The 16,365-nt window shown below is 38.6% G+C and overlaps 1 protein-coding gene and 1 pseudogene across 2 annotated transcripts in view; both read right to left on the reverse strand.

Annotated features, from left to right (window-relative positions):
- The window catches only part of LOC120150385 (callose synthase 3-like), a 49,592-nt gene extending 40,012 nt beyond the window's left edge, over window positions 1-9,580 (reverse strand). For both annotated transcript variants that reach the window (XM_039163068.1, XM_039163067.1), the window contains exons 1-5: window positions 9,333-9,580; window positions 8,948-9,169; window positions 8,016-8,116; window positions 544-668; window positions 339-432 (exon numbers count right to left, since the gene is read on the reverse strand). In XM_039163068.1, coding sequence (XP_039018999.1) covers window positions 339-432; window positions 544-668; window positions 8,016-8,116; window positions 8,948-9,134 — 507 coding nt within the window. In that variant the 5' untranslated portion in view covers window positions 9,135-9,169; window positions 9,333-9,580. The remainder of the gene's footprint in view (window positions 1-338; window positions 433-543; window positions 669-8,015; window positions 8,117-8,947; window positions 9,170-9,332) is intronic.
- A 1,539-nt stretch (window positions 9,581-11,119) lies between these two features.
- LOC120150387 lies at window positions 11,120-16,365 on the reverse strand (annotated as a pseudogene).

Below are 16,365 nucleotides of genomic sequence, written 5' to 3' on the forward strand. Positions count from 1 at the left end.
GGTGGCCAGTGCGGCAACCAAATCGGAGCCCAGTGAGATCCTTCATTTATCCTTTACGGTTTTTCTTCTCTGCAGAACGATGAATCGATGGCTTCAAATCGCGATTTGAACATCAATTGGGTCGATTGGATGGTCAACTTTGGATCGTAGAAACTTTCGTACCGAATTGCGATTTTGGCACGACCCGGAATGCGTTCGTACCGCGTTTTGGATCGGAGCGTATAGTACGTAGATCATGGGAACTCTAGCGATTTATGTAACTATGAGTGAAAGAAATCTACATCAAACAAGACACCATCAAACAAGATAGCAAGTGAAGATATCTAAAAGAGTTTCACCTCACGGTCAACTTCCATAGATTGTGTCAAATTGACAGCCTTTAAAACCTCGAAGAGAACATTTGCAGTCTGGTATGCTTTTGTAAGTTGTGCCCTACAAAGGAACAAAATATTTACCGTCAAATTAAAAACTATAACAATTTCCACAATAATCATCCAAATAAATTAAATATTAAAGATATCACCATATAATTTGAGGACCTACCGATCAGCTTTATCAGCAGCATTTGTCAAGGCCTGGATGTATTTTTTGTAGTAGTGTTGATAAAAACTTTGCATTTCACGAGCATCACTTTTCTTAACCCTTCCCTGTAGTGTTGGATCATTCTCCTGAAATAACAATATCATATCTCCTCATGAGAGCAATAACAGAGAAGGGATGCAGAGAACTAGAAGCATAACATGCAACGAAATTCTAATAATTCTAACATGGTACCTTATTAGAACTAAACAAGATCAAACAAAATAATATGCTTTCCTAAAACTATTAAAATAAGTATCACATAAATTAATGTGAAGAGTCCAAGCAAAGATTATTTTTGAACAGATATCGCATTCCCTTATTTAATTGTGTGCAACTTGTCATGAACAATCAATGTTTATTATCATAGGCTAGGTCACATTCACAAATCACTGTTTAAAATATAACAACGAATGGAGAGAGTTAGTGAGAGAGAGAGAGAGTCCGTCAAAAGTGAGGTTCCTGGCGATAACCTTAGAGAGGTTCATGGTGGAATTATTTGGTCAGCGTTCGTTGATAATCTTAGCAAGAGAGTGAGTCGAAGTGATTTATGGGCTCGTTTTAGTCATTTTGGTAAGGTTATTAAGGTGTTCATTCCGTTTATCAATAATAGACCGAAGTATAAGGTAAGCACGTTTGCTTTCGTCCATTTTGCAAGTAAGGAGGATCTGTGTAATGCAGTGGATAAGATGAACAACGTCCTGATTGATGGGAGGAGGATTTTAGTGGCTGTAGCCAAATATGAGAAAATCTGGGTCGAAGAGACAGAAAGATGGAGGGTTGATGGAGTTAATAGTGCTGGTATCAGGGGGGAATGGGTAGAAGATGCCTTCTCAAGCTGACAGGGGAGGAGGATGGAGATGTTGGAAGTTTCATGATGGGAGGTCCTACAAGGAAGCGGTGGTGGGGGAGTATAAAGAGAGCCAGAGGGTGTGCAAGAGGGTATTCATTTAATTCGAAGGAGTGAATAACACTAAGGATGTTTCCATCCAGTGGAGGATAGGGTCTGGCTTAGATCGTCTCTTCTGGTATCTTCAAAGATATTTTGAACTTCATGTTGTGCAGAAAGCGTTAAGGAATGAGGGCATCAACGTAAAGGTTGTTAGGTGGGGTTTTTCTAAGAATGCGTGCCTGGTTGTGTTCCAATCGGTGGAAGAGAAGAATTTAGCAATGGAAGGAAAATGGGAAGCTTTGTCCTTCTAGTTTGAAAGGTTGGAGCCGGTATTGGAGAGGAAAGCATTCCCCGAGCTTTTGTACGATCTCCATGATAGGAGTTCCTTTAAATGCTGGTCGGTTCCGTTTTCACTAGGGTGGTACAGGTGGGGCAAGTTAGTGAAGATTAAAGATGAAACTGCTCAGAGAGTGGACTGCAGAGTTGCACAGATGCTTCTTAGGGTAGTCAGCCCTTTGACATCCCTGATCATACTTCAGTTACTACGAATGGAAGGAAATTTCTGATAAAAATTAAGGTTGATGGGGGGGATGATTTCTTTCCTGATTTTTCAGATCTGGCTGAAGAGGTTGTTCCAGAGGATCCTTCGGTGGAGAACTCCTCGGATGGAGCACAGAGGATGGGCAGGCACAGATGGAGGTCACGTGGGATGCAGGAAATGTCAGAAATCCATAATAGGGTGCTAGAGTGGGTTGCAGACTCACAACGTGGTAATGTCACAGATTCGAGAGAGTTGTCTCCTCCACATGGAAAGTCGGAAGATATTTTTGAAAGTAATAAAAGCGGGAAAAGTATGGGGGGGATCTTTTAAGCTTGATAATGTTGACCGGGAGAGTGGGCCTAATTCAGGCCTTGGAGGGCATCAGTTGGCTGGTCTGGAGCAAGAAAACTGCCTAAACTCTATGGGCCGTAGTCCTTTTTCATCAGATACAGTTAAGGATTCAGTAGGGGTTGAAGTTGGAGGAGGGGCTCCGGTGGTTTAAAGCTGATAAGTTTAAGAGATGGTTCACAAACCTGCTCTGCAAGTTCGTTATCCATGAAGACTGCTCCGGTTGGAAGGAAATTCATCAGAAGTATAAGAAAACTTATAGTAGGTCGAAAGTCTAGAAGATGGAATAGGTTGTGAAAATTGTAATAATGTGCAGGATTGTAAGGAAAAGTCAGAGGGGTGCTCAATGGTGAGACAGGAAGAGCTTTAATTTCTAGAGGTTGTCTTTGATGATTTCGAGGCTGCTGGTTTTTCGATAAAGGAATGGACAGTTCTTGGGTGAGCAGACATACAGGAGAATAAAAGGTCTCTATTTAGGGAAGCTGTTGATCATGCTAGTTGTTGATACTGTTTCCTCATCAGCTTTTCCTTTGCTGGTTGAGGAAGCAATTGTACATGGGAAATAGTAAGATGCTGGGGATATCTTTCAAGGAGGGGAAGGAAGCTTTTATACAAAGATGTGAATTGGAGAAAGGGTTGAGTGGGGCTATTGACCTCGAGATTGTATGTGGGCTTTCTGGGTTCTTTCATTTGAGTATCATGACTAAGCTAAGTATTGTCTTGGACGTTAGGGGTTGGGTAAAAAAAGAGAAACATAGAGTTGTGCAAAAACTTGTTTCTGAGAAAAAAACCGTCGTTTCTTTTCTTCAAGAAACAAAACTTGAAAAATTACCAATGTCTTTTTAAGGAGGAGTGGTTTGAAGGGTTGCAGGGGTTCGTTGAGTCTCCAGCAATAGGTTCATCTGGTGGTATGTTAAGTTGTTGGGATGATAATTTTTGAGATTGACGATCAGTTATTCATAGGAGGTTTATGTGTGTTTTTGGAAAGATCAAGTCTAACCACCTTAGGTGTGGCTTCATAAACGTTTATGGTCCGTCTGTGGAGGAAGAGAAGGCGGCTTTTTTTGATGAACTGGAATTGTTTTTAAACGGGTTCAGTATCCCTTTGTGTGTGGGTGGGGATTTCAATGCCTATTTGAAAGAAGAGGAGAAGTTAGGCAGAGGCCATAACAGGAATTCACTGGAAATTTTTAATCACTTTATTCAGCAAACGGGACTTATTGATTTGCCTCTTGTTGGGGGGAATTTCACATGGAGCAGTTATCGGGATTTGCCGACGGTTGTAAGACTAGATAGGTTTCTGGTGAACTGTAATTTCTCAGCAGAATTTTCCGGTATCAACCAGTTTCTTTTGCCTAAATCTATCTCCGATCATAATGCAATTTTCCTGGAGAGGGGGGCAGATAATTGGGGTAAGAGACCCTTTAGGCTGTTCAATTATCTATTGTCTGAGGATGGTTTTGAGAAGATGGTTGTTGAGTCTATTAAGCTGTTCAAAGAAGAAAATTCAAGAGCTGGAATTTTGAGTATGCTTAGGAATACAAAGTCTGCCATTAAGTGCTGGTCTGGAGATAGAAATCAATTTCCTCGAATGGACATCTCTATGTTAGAGGACAAAATTCATCAGATTGAAAAGGGGATGCAACATCATCCTCCTTCCAATGATGTTGTCATTTCGACAGAGTTGAGGCTTTTGAGGAATGAACTTTGGAGACTTCTTAGAATCGAAGAGCAAATTTGGGTACAAAAGTCTAGAGAGAGGTGGGTCAAAGGTGGTGACCGTAATTCAAAGTTTTTTCACACTTGCGCTTCCATTAGGAGGAGGTTGAACTCTCTGTATGCTTTAAATGTTGATGGTGTCATCACCAAAGATCCAGGTCTTATCAAGTCTAGGGTCAGGGAGCATTTCTTTAAAGCTTTTAATTGTTGCTCAACAATGGAAGTGGAGGATATTAACTTAGATTTCGCAAAAATTTCCCTGCAACAGAACCTATTGCTAGAGAAGGAGTTTACGGAAGATGAGATTTGGGGGACCATTAATTCCTGCGATAGTAATAAAGCCCCTGGGCCAGATGGGTTGAACATGGGTTTTTTTAAGAACTTCTGGCTTAGCTTGAAAGGTGATATATTGAAATTCTTCCACAACTTCTATTTGGGTAAGGAGTGGGAGCATGGTATTAACCATTCCTTCTTAACTCTCATCCCGAAAGGTTCTAATGGGAGTTTAGATGATTTCAGACCTATTTCCCTTGTAGGTGGGATGTATAAGATCCTATCTAAGTGCCTCGCGAGAAGACTGAGATGTTGCATCAATGATATAATCAGTGAGTCTCAATTTGCTTTCATTCCTGGGAGACATTTTGGATTGCTCTTTTATTGCTAATGAAGGAATTGATTTATGGAGGAAGAGAGGCTTGAAGGGTTGTGTATTTAAGGTAGACTTTAAAAAGGCTTATGATTCGGTAGATTGGGACATTTTATTTAAAGTTATGGCGAAGATGGGGTTCGGTTCTAAATGGTGTAGTTGGATCCGGATGTGTGTGTCAACTGCTTCGGTGTCAGTTTTAGTTAACGGGGTTCCTACTAATGAATTTCCTATGGCTAGAGGCCTTCGGCAGGGTTGTTCCCTATCCCCTCTGTTGTTTAACCTTGTTGGAGAACTGCTTAACCTGCTGCTTCGTAAAGCAGTATCTTCGGGCCTTTTCAGTGGTCTGGTGGTTGGTAAAGATGAGGCCTCAGTCAACTTATCTCATCTACAATTTGCAGATGACCTAATCATTTTCTGTAGTGCTTCGAAGACTCAGATTGTTAATGTTAAGAGGATCCTTCGGGTGTTCGAAATTATGACTGGTCTGGAACTGAATCTGTCTAAGAGCAGATTATTTGGGATTAATACTAATGAGGAAGAGCTTCTTCAGTGGGCTAATGCTATTGGATGTCCTGTAGGACATTTTCCTGCGGAATATTTGGGGCTGCCTCTTGGTGCTAAGAGAAACTCTATGATGTTGTGGGATCCGGTAGTTCAAAAGTTTCATTCAAAGCTAGCCGGATGGAAGGCGAAGACTCTATCAATGGCAGGGAGGTTGGTATTACTGAAGGCAGTTTTGGGTTCCCTTCCTATCTATTTCATGTCCCTTTTCAAGATGCCTTCTTCGGTGAGTGTTAAGCTGAATTCCATCATGGCCAGATTCTTATGGGGAGGAGGAGTGGAGGCTAGGAAAATCCATTGGGTCAATTGGACAAAAGTTTGCTCCGATAAAAGTGTTGGAGGTCTCGGTGCTATGAATATAAGTCTTATGAATAGAGCTCTCTTAGGGAGATGGTCTTGGAGGTTTGCTAACGATAAAGACTCCGTGTGGAAGAAGGTTATTTGCTGTAAATATAATTTGGATCCCAGTTTACTGCTGTTTAACGAGAAACTTCCTACACATGCTTCTTGGATTTGGAAATCGGTAGTCCTCAACCATTTCAAAAATGATCAGTTTGGAGCAAAGTTCCGTAGCAACTTTAAAGTCAGAGTGGGTGATGGAGGGAGCATTAGATTTTGGTTGGATAGTTGGGCACATGATTCCCCTCTTAAAGTGATTTTTCCGAGGTTGTATGTGTTGTCTATAAATAAGTATGGGAAGCTTTATGAGTTTGGGGAATTTCGATCTTCAGTTTGGTCTTGGCATGTTAATTTGAGAAGGAATTTGAGTGAATGGGAATTGGTTCAGTACTCTGATTTAATGACCCTAATCCACAATATCCCTCTTTCTCAGGAGTTATCGGATGGGTTGGTCTGGTATGGCAATGGGGAAGGTGTCTATACTGTTAGTTCGAGTGTTAAGTCATGCAGGCCTGTTGGTATAACAGATCCCTTTTGGAAGAAGTATGTTTGGAGGGGATTGGTGCCTCCTAGAGTGGAGGTCTTCTTGTGGCAGGTCGTGCACCAAAGACTGCCAGTTAAAGTTGAGCTACAGAGGAAAGGAGTTTCAACTATTGTGGATGTTGCTTGCCCTTTTTGCGGAGAGGCGGATGAAACCTCAGCACATTTATTCTTTTCTTGCTCGGTGGTGTGGTCCTTATGGAATAAATTTTTGATTTTCTGGGGAGTTTCTTCAGTTTTTCAAGACAATGCTCACAGCTTTATGGTCGCTTGGGATGAATTGGTACCTAATTCGAAAATTTGGTCCTTCATTCCGGGGGTGGTTTTATGGACAATGTGGAAGGGTAGGAATGCAATTGTGTTCGAGGGGGGGAAGGTAGATCAGATTGATTTATTCTTTTTGGCAAGGTGTAGACTGGCTGCTTGGTTCTTAGCTTACTACAAGGTTGTATCTATCCCTAAGGACTCTCTTATTTGTGACCCTTCACTTGGGGATTGCTGCTCCTTATTAAGCTCTCCTATTATCAAAACTGTGTCTTGGTCTAAACCTCCAGAAGGATTTATTAAGTTGAATGTGGATGCGGCTGTGACTGCAGATTGGAGGAAGAGTGGTGTTGGGGGCATTCTTAGAGTTCATGATGGTTCTGTGGTGGGCTCTTTTCAAGAGGCTGCTGGTCCAGGTCCTCCTGTTTTGTTAGAACTCAAGGCAATTATGAAAGGGTTATCTTTCTTTGACTCGTTTCAGCAGCGGTTTAAGGAAAGGTTAATTGTTGAATCAGACAGTAAATTAGCAGTGGATTGGGTCAAGAACATCGACCGTTGTCCCTATGTTTACTTAGACATTGTGACAGCTATTGTTGGCAAGGTTAGTGGACTGAATAGTAGTATTAGATGGGTTGCTAGGTCAGCCAATGTTGAGGCTGATAGTTTAGCTAAGGCTGGTATTGGATAGATCTCTGTTTTGTTTAGTTGGGTTTCTATTAGGTTTTGGGTTGCTTATCTGTATGATAGATTGTATGGTTGTTTTAAGTCTTTGTAACTTGTGGTTATCAATGAATTATTGAGGCACTCTTTTCCTCCTTCCGCTGATTAAGGAGCACCGTGTGATCCTTTAATCATGAAGGGGGTTTTTAAAGAGGCCTACCTTTCCTATCAAAAAAAATAAAATATGAATAAGCATAAAAATTCATTAGCAAAAGGACAAACAAATTTACATGACATACACATCCCATGCATGAGAAATCAAGGGATAATAATTTATAAATCTAAGAGGAATTCTAATTCAAATGGAATTGAACAAGCAAATAAGCTCATATTCAGTTGGACAAATTTGTGAAAATCCATCTAGCATGCAAGATTTCCCAAAAAAAAAATGAGGTGCAAGAATGGAAAATCACATTCACAAGAAAGAAGCCAAAAGCCTAGAACTGGCTTTAAACCAATCCTAAAGTTCTAAAAAAACAACTCATGCAGGAAAAAATTGTCAGAAAAGGGTGCAGACCCAGTTTTCTTCTGTTTCATTTCTTTTCCTCCGGTATAAAGCAACTTAATTTCAGTATGGCAACTCCAAGAACAACAGGTTTAACAAAATACAAATTCTTTAGTCATAAAAATATATAGTAAATAGATGATCCATTATTTGTGCACAGATTATTAAACCTCAATGCTAATGGACCATGCCATTATTGTCACATTGCAGTACCCAAATTGCAAAATCATTTCTACATTTCAAAGGCTTTTAAAGCATATGCTAAGCAAAATCTTTAAATTAAGACAAGTTTACTCACTCTTTCAAGACGTTGCAGGAGTGCGGTTTTAAATTGGCGAACACCACGTCCACTAGAAGTGGGATCCAACCTGTGAGCTTTCTCAAATGCATAGAATCGGCCTACAAATAAGACCATAAATTCTACTTATGACTGCAGACAATATTACATAATCACACAACAAGTAACGATGAAGCAAGAAGCACATCTTGGGCAAGAATGACATGAAATAAGAGATACCAAGATGCTAGACAAAAAAAATAGACATATAAATATGCTTATTATCAAAGTGAAAATATGTCACAACCAAGAAATTTGGAATTTCATATATAAACTCCCAAGAAAACCAAGTATGTGAGGTTGGGAAACATCCACTAAATTACGACACTCTGAAAAACATGATTTTAAGATCTTCAGGATGGTGGACAAGAAAATAATATTATTTCTTGACAATCTGAGTGAAATAACTCCAACACTAGCAAAAGTAGCAAAGAGTTATATGTTCAGAGTTCCAATTCATGCTATTTATTTTATAAGAGATCACAGGGAAGAAAACTTTCTTTCTGATATAATCTCTTACTATCACAAAATTAAGGACCACATAAATCCATTTTTTAAGCAATATATAATTGGAAATAACCAAGAACCATCCACGCATATGACTGTTGCCAGAGATGCTAATAAAAGCAGTAGAACACAAAATAATTAACTCGGTGAAGTAGAAAGCAGTGTACACCACCATGTCAAAGAGACACAGCCCTATGCATATCTTCACCGGCATGTGCAATAACATAAAATGTTTATCCAGCCGTACAAAATGTTTATCCAGAATAAGGCTAGATCATACTAACAGCAAGAAACAGACGTTAAAATTACTAAAAAATAACAGAACTAATTAAAAATCACATAAAAACATTAATCATGTATGAAAGCGAACTAAAGGAAATACTTACAGAGGTAAGCCACCCTGGGATTGCTTGATTCGACCTCATTGGCAACACGTAGAATGGGTGCAATCTCGCTAAGAGAAGATGGCACCACCTCACTGTCAAAAGCAGTCTCTCCTAGGTTACCAGCAGTCTGTGTGCGTGTGATCCGCCTCACCGACTGCGATTGATCTGACCCCCTGCTCGAGGACATATTTGCCCTCGTCTTCCACCCAAAATCTCACTTCCCTGTAAAATAGAATACGTTAGTTTCTTTTCAGAAAACAAAAATAAAGAAAAGCAAGTAAACCAAGCATTCAAAAGAGAAGAAAAAACACTCTTGTAAGCAAACACACTACAGTCTGTAAAACCAAGTGAAATTTAACTGTTTCGAGCAAAATTAAACACTAACCGAAGATCGAGCAAAATGAAGAGCTGAGAAGAGAACTAATGTGCACACCAGTAGAAAGAAGATTTTAAGCTACTAAATCATCAGCGAAACTAGAAACAGCTTAAACACCGGAAACAGTAAAGGTACTGTGAAGAGAAAACCAGAGCACTCACAGAGAGAAAATGAGAAAAAGAAAAACCCTAAAAGGAAGAGAGAGAGAGAGAGAGAGAGAGAAGCAGATGGGCGGCTACTTAAGCTACTTAGCATCGAAGGATGCATAACGGAGAGTGAAGCTAAGAAAAAGCAGATAATCCACACACGAAGTTTACAGAACAACCCACGCAGCTATGGCAGAGAATAAGGTTTCAATATTACTGAAATTACGATGCTGCCACCGTTTCCTTAAACCATTTTACTTTTTGCTACAGTACTGTTCATAAAATCTCTTCAATAACAGTATTGTATTTTTAAAATTCAAAAAATCGGTTTTCCTGAGCATTATTAGTGTATATAAAAGCCATATAGCATTTATGAAATCCAAATAACGTCTAGGATATTATTGGTAAGTGAATTTAAATTTCAAAAAGTGTGAGATTCTTTATGATCCCAATCGAGGTTACAGAGTAAAATGAAAAAGTAGTCGTTTCGCGTATATCAAGAGACTATTCTACCCTTAATAAATTAATTATTCACGATTACCTCACACGAGGTTCGGCTTTAAATAGAAAAGTAATTTCGGAAGTCCGCTTTCAAAAAATAGAAGGAACAGAACCAGACGTCTCTGCAGTGGTAAAATGGAAAATAGATGGAAAGAAAGGGGCAAAGATTATAATAAAGGGAAAAGTAGGTTCAAAAAATCAAATCCAACGATAGGAGATAATTATCGGTTAGCTTTGTCCGCACTCCGAAATTCCCAGAGGGCCCAGATCCAGCTTAACTCCAATAATTTGAATGATAAATCGGTGTTTAATGGTTCTTATTTCTTTTGGGAAAAGGAAATCCACATGGCGAAATGCTATTTGTACCTAAAGGATTGCAAGAGAATTATTATTGAGTGGTATGTTTTATTTTTGTAATTATTATATGAGTAAATATACAAATTGTCTCGATATTTTAAGAATTTTGACTATTAAGTTACAAAATAATTTTTTGAATATAAAATAATATTTTGTTGAGTCTTTAACTATCAAAAATTACAAAATAATTATTTAATTATTCATATGTTTTAAACTTGTCATCTTTTAATTTAAAAATTAACGTCTAACTGAACTAAACGTTAACATGTTAACTATAATATAATAAAATTATATTTTAATAATTTATATTAATAATGTCGTTGCTTTCAAATATTAGTTCAATGATACCTTAATTAAGTGACAAAATAAAAACAGAAGTAAACGTTAGTACGTTATCAGTAACAATTACATTATCGTATTAGTAGTTTTGCATTAGTTTGATTGGATCCGTACGGGAAAATAGTATAGGATTTCATCCTATGTCCTTTTGAACTTGTGGGCATTGGCGTCGACCACTTATATCATTTATATTTAATAGTGAAAAGTTTGATTTTTTTTAATTGATTATTTGTATTCGATTTATTGATTGATTAATTTAGATAAGGTTTTACAAGGCCTATTATGAGTGTAACTCTCACAATCTGATTTACTCTATTCACAAGCGTCAGCATTTTAACTCTTGACATTGTTTAAAGAATCTAGTTTGAATAATATTAAAATGTTCAATTTATTCTCTTAATGAATATATTTATTTATTGAGTTTTTGTATTGACAAATTGAGTACTCGTTTGGTTAATATTTTTCTTTCAAGGAAAAGAAAATCATAATTTTATTCCATGCAAACAAAGGAACATTGTCTGTTCTAATTTATGTGTAAGACAATCACCACGTATCTACCAAGAAATTAGATGAATACAACTTAATGGTAGTAGTATGGTCGTCCCCTCCTGTGCCGAACCCGAAAACATTACGATTGAGGACGATCTGTGCCAAACCCGAATACTTTACGGTTGAATGTTAAAATAAACGGTGTAAGATTCATCTCTAAAGCTTTGCAATGGTGCCATAAGGAAATTCCTCGTCGCCCCTTTTGCAATGAAGCTGATCGGATGGTATTCAATTAATCCCTTGTTCATTGCAAAGCTGACTGCCTGATTGAATCCTGTCTCAGATGATGAATTGCAGCTGAGCTTCACGCCAACACTAGAACTATAGTTTACGCCACTATATACGTAGCATCCCTTTTGGCTTATCGATTCCAAGGACACGCTATTATCCTTTCCATCCAATCCGGGAACTAAACGGAAACTCGATGTCGCGTTGTCCTCGGGAGGATCGGTTACTGCAAGGTTATTTTTTGGTCCTTGATGCACTACAACCATTCCTGGAAAGTTGAATGGCTCAAACATCACAGTTTTACCGATGGATTCTTCAATTGTTGAAATTTCTTCTGAAGCGTCATTGAAGAGGAGCCTCAGTGTGGCATGAACAGCGGCATCAGTACCGACTTCAGGGAACGTCTCCATTCGGATTGATCGATTCGAGTTTGTTAAGATAAAAGTTGATTCACCAGACTCTTGGGAAAAAGAAACAATGTGATTGTTGTAAGCTGCAGAAACAGGAGATATCCAGTCTGCAACTGAACCTGTTGAACCGGTCTTGATGTCCCAGTCACCACTGCTATAACCGCTGAGCACGTATGGACCATAAAGTATCGCCCGAATGGATGCATACTCGGGTCGGTCATCTGAAATTTTATTTAAAGAGAGAAGTTCAACCGTTTTTTCTCATATCATATTAAACATAAGAGAAAGACATCTTTTTGCATATTCAGAGAGCTATGAATTCATCATCTAACGCAGATACCTTTAATCGGTTCGGTTCTTAGATTAAGTGGAAACTGAAGGGTTAGTTTATCCCCGCTGCTCCATTTCACTTGTAAGAAGCTACCTGAATTGGGAATGCAATCACAATAGAAACCCCCATTATTTATATAACACAAGAAGCAGAAAATTATAATTGTGTTTCGCACCAGGAACCAGAAGGTCGAGATTCTGAGCATTTAGTGATGCCTTGGCACCTTTTGACAAGGTCCAGATTGGTATCCTCAAGTTCAAGGTAGATGATTGCCCCAGTCCCTACACAAATCAGACTCCGAATGATTTTCCATGTTGCGCTTCAACATAAATAGTTAAGTACGAATACCTGCTCGTAAAGTGAAATGAATGAGTTGTTTCGAGTACCTCTTTCGACGAGGAAGTCAACGACACACGAAGGTACGGATCTGAAGAAACAACAGGACCAACTTTCTGATTGATCACAATTTTTCCGGATTTCCAATCAACAGTACTAGATATGTATTGAATGATGTAAAGACTAGGAATGCTCCCGTCATCTTCGAAATATATAGAATCTCCTAACTTGGAAAACGATTCAATTCCTGCATATATGGCAAGAAGGAAAACGATTACATGATGGAAAGAACTGCAGAGTATGCATCTATGGCAATGATGGTCAGAGAAAAGATCATCGCAGGTCATTCATCATGAAAGGGATAGTTAAATACGGGCAACGATCCCTGACCTGTACCATAGCAGCACCAAAACGAATCAAATGGTGTTCCCCACTTGTGGTAGCTTACAGCCTTAGAGACTCCACGGCCTTGTGGTAGCATGTAGATCATCACTCCAGGCTGCGTACCCCTCTGGATGCCTAGTACCCCATTTGTGAGGGCACGTTCATAGTAATCTGCATATGCCACTTCTTTGGTCCATCGAAATAGGTGACGAGAAACCTAAAACCGCCACGGAAATGTTTTCATTTTCAGATATCCCCACATCTCTAGTGATTGAAATAAAACTTTCGGAATCTACTAAAACTAAGATCCAGCACGGGATTCATTGATTGAAAATGAAATTGACATACCTTCAGCATGTTATAAGTCGTGCACGATTCTTCATTCTCGGTCTGTAACGTGCTTGCCAATCGTTTTGGATCTGACCTACTCATAGGGAAATGCAGAATGACAACAGAATAGACCAGCAATAAAAAGAATGAAAGTAGATAAGCTTCAAACCATTGTTCTAAACCAAAAATCATGAGGGAAAATCGGCACCAAGTAGAAGGACAAAGTTAGTACCAGAACTCGCCAACTGATGTCCCTCCTGTTGCGTAGCTATGAGAAGAATTAACAATGTCCATAAAGAATGTTGATATTGTCTGGCATCACAAAGTAAATAGATATATGTTCAAAGAAGTATTTAAAACCACTCTTCAGTACAATTTAAAGGAAGAGGCCATTTAACTGTGAACCAAAACCATGGAAAAGGAAAATGAATATCGAGCTATTTACATTGTAAAGTGGATCACCGGTCACTTCATACCGCATTTGAGATCCAATAACAATAGGAATGTGTGTGTTCGCATGGAACCCCGATATATCATCAGCCTACAAGCAATATAATGAAGCTTTTATTAGCCAGTAGGTTTGATACAAACGCAGTGTATTGATATATAAATCAAGATTTCTTAAGCAAAAGAAATCTGGAAAGTTACCTTAACTGCAAGCAAGCCTAGAAAACAGGGTTTGTCGAAAAGGTGAGCCAACAACAAATGCTTTGGATCTCCCTGCATAATGTAACATAAACTCGATCAAATAAAATTCACAACTTAATCTGCGAACTCTGCAACTACACTCAGAGAGACAGTGATGAGAGTTTTGCCAGCTTTACAAGTCTAAATGCTAGATAACAAATTCTAAAGCCTAGAAAAATCAACATCTCAATCTTTTCTTCTCCTTATGAATGAATTTAGCGGCAGTTAGTATTACAGTTTACAAAAATCACGATAGTACACTTATACATTTGAACCAAGTTCATAAGACTTACAGCTGATCAGATTCAGAGTAATCCATAGCAGCTTTAACAACGATTAAGAGTAATCTGGTTATGTCATGCTATGCACATTCAAAGGCTTTCTTCTAATCAAGCAGTGCAAGTCCAATAAGCTTGCTGGTTATGTCATGCTATGCACATTCAAAGTGTGATATGATATGCACAACTAAACTCATATGTCCCAAATAATGCATTCAATGGAAATCTTGCATATGCCGAAAAGCTCAAAGCGAGCAAGCCGACCGGCAATTTGAATCATGTTGATGAAATAAAGAATTCGGATAGAAGCTAAAGAAATTATACAAAAAAATTTTTACCCACCGTGATGGTAAACAACCTGTAGAGGACATCATTCATACCACCGGTTTCTTCATTAAGTGACGTCCAATGTCTCTCCACGGTGTGCTTTCTTATCACATTCTGAACGCGATTATAAAAATATCCATGTTGTCATCTAAAGAGCGTTCGCAAATGTATATTGATCTAAGAGGCCTGCCAAGATCTGCTAACATTGACAAGTTAGAAGCTATTATAAATCTCCTTTAACAACAAATTGCCAAACTTGAATCTACCTTGTGAATGGTGTAATATGGAGCCCAGACAGGTTTTACTGCTTCAAAGCGATCGAAAAATTCTGATGGAAATGCAGAAAGATATCCTGTGCCCATTTTATTTTGACAGGCAGATAAGGCAGACACGACGGCCGTCATCTTCTCTTTGAGCGTATCATTGTGAGTGCTAGCCCACATCTGAGCTGTTGCACTTAAGTAGTGCCCTTCAAGATTCAAAAGTTACATCAACAGTTAAGAATAAACAAAAGCAAGGTAACATCTTTCAAATAACATGGAAAGGAACTTCAATAGAATCTAACCACAACAGCTATGAAATAGAAGGAATCTAACTTTAGACAGAACTGGAAATTAAAGTATTACAAAGACTAACAATGCTTCATATACCAATGGTTAGCATCACAGACCAAACCTATAATTTTTATGTCAAATGTTCAATCTAAAAAGGACTTATAAATGGTTAATGAACCTGAATAAGTATCGAAGGTCCTCAACTTAGTGGTAACGACATGAAGTTTTTACGTACTCGTATCTGACACTTACACCCACAACCGATTTCGAGTAACATAGATTAGATGAGATGAGATGAGATGAGATGAGATGAGAACTCTTTGCAGCCAAGAATGAGGTACCCCTTTAGACAAGAGAGAAAACATCTAACAAGCCAAAACCTCAAACTCCAAAAAGGGTGTCTCAAATTCATACCCCCCATCTCTTAACTGCATGGAAACCAGCAAAAGAGTAGACTTAAAGAACATAAAAGAGAATGGCATGATCACTGTTCTATTTCCCATTCCTTCATTCTAACTTTTTGAAGCCTATAAAGCAGCCCCTTCTAAATGAGCAAAAGGTAGTTAAGTAACATAATTTAAGTAATAATTTACCATGGCATGATGGAAATGGAACTAAAGCAATGATTTACCGACAAAATGACCGCGGAGCTCAACATCTGGGCCTTCCCACCCTCCATATGGCTTCCCAGGCGTAGGTAAATCTGCAGTTTTCCTAAACTCCACCACCAAGCATCAACAAATACTTCAAGTTGGTCTCTTGTGCTTGCCAATGAATGGAATCTGAATCCAATCTAACATCATGCAGTGAAACTTCCTTCAGAAAGTCTCCAGCGACCTTGGAACCACTAGAATTCTTCATCTTTTTATACATCATCGACCAACTCAGTTCATCTTCTTGTCTCAAGATTTTCCTTGGTAATAAATCGGACCAAGCCGAGTCATCCGTTGGGATCAAGTGGTAATGATCAAACACCTCTTGTTTCCATGTCTCGTTTCTTGATTTCAATAGTTGGTGACGAAAAGTATGCGATGAAAGCTGAGTTGGAGAGTTCGTACACTCCTTGCTCAAAACACTCATACATAGTGAGAAAATAGCAAACACTTGAAACAAAGCAAAACACTTCATTTTTCAAATTCGATGGAGAGGTACAGAAAAGAACAGAAGTGAAAAACACCAAATATCTTTGTAAAATTAAACCAAAAACAAAATACAAAACCCAGAAAGGACAACCTCAAAGGAAAAACCATTAAAACCCCATGAGAAACAAGAATTCGTTGAAGAA

The sequence above is a fragment of the Hibiscus syriacus genome, unplaced genomic scaffold, assembly GCF_006381635.1.
Source record: "Hibiscus syriacus cultivar Baekdansim isolate YM2019G1 unplaced genomic scaffold, ASM638163v2 tig00111022_pilon, whole genome shotgun sequence".
Lineage (NCBI taxonomy): Eukaryota > Viridiplantae > Streptophyta > Magnoliopsida > Malvales > Malvaceae > Hibiscus > Hibiscus syriacus.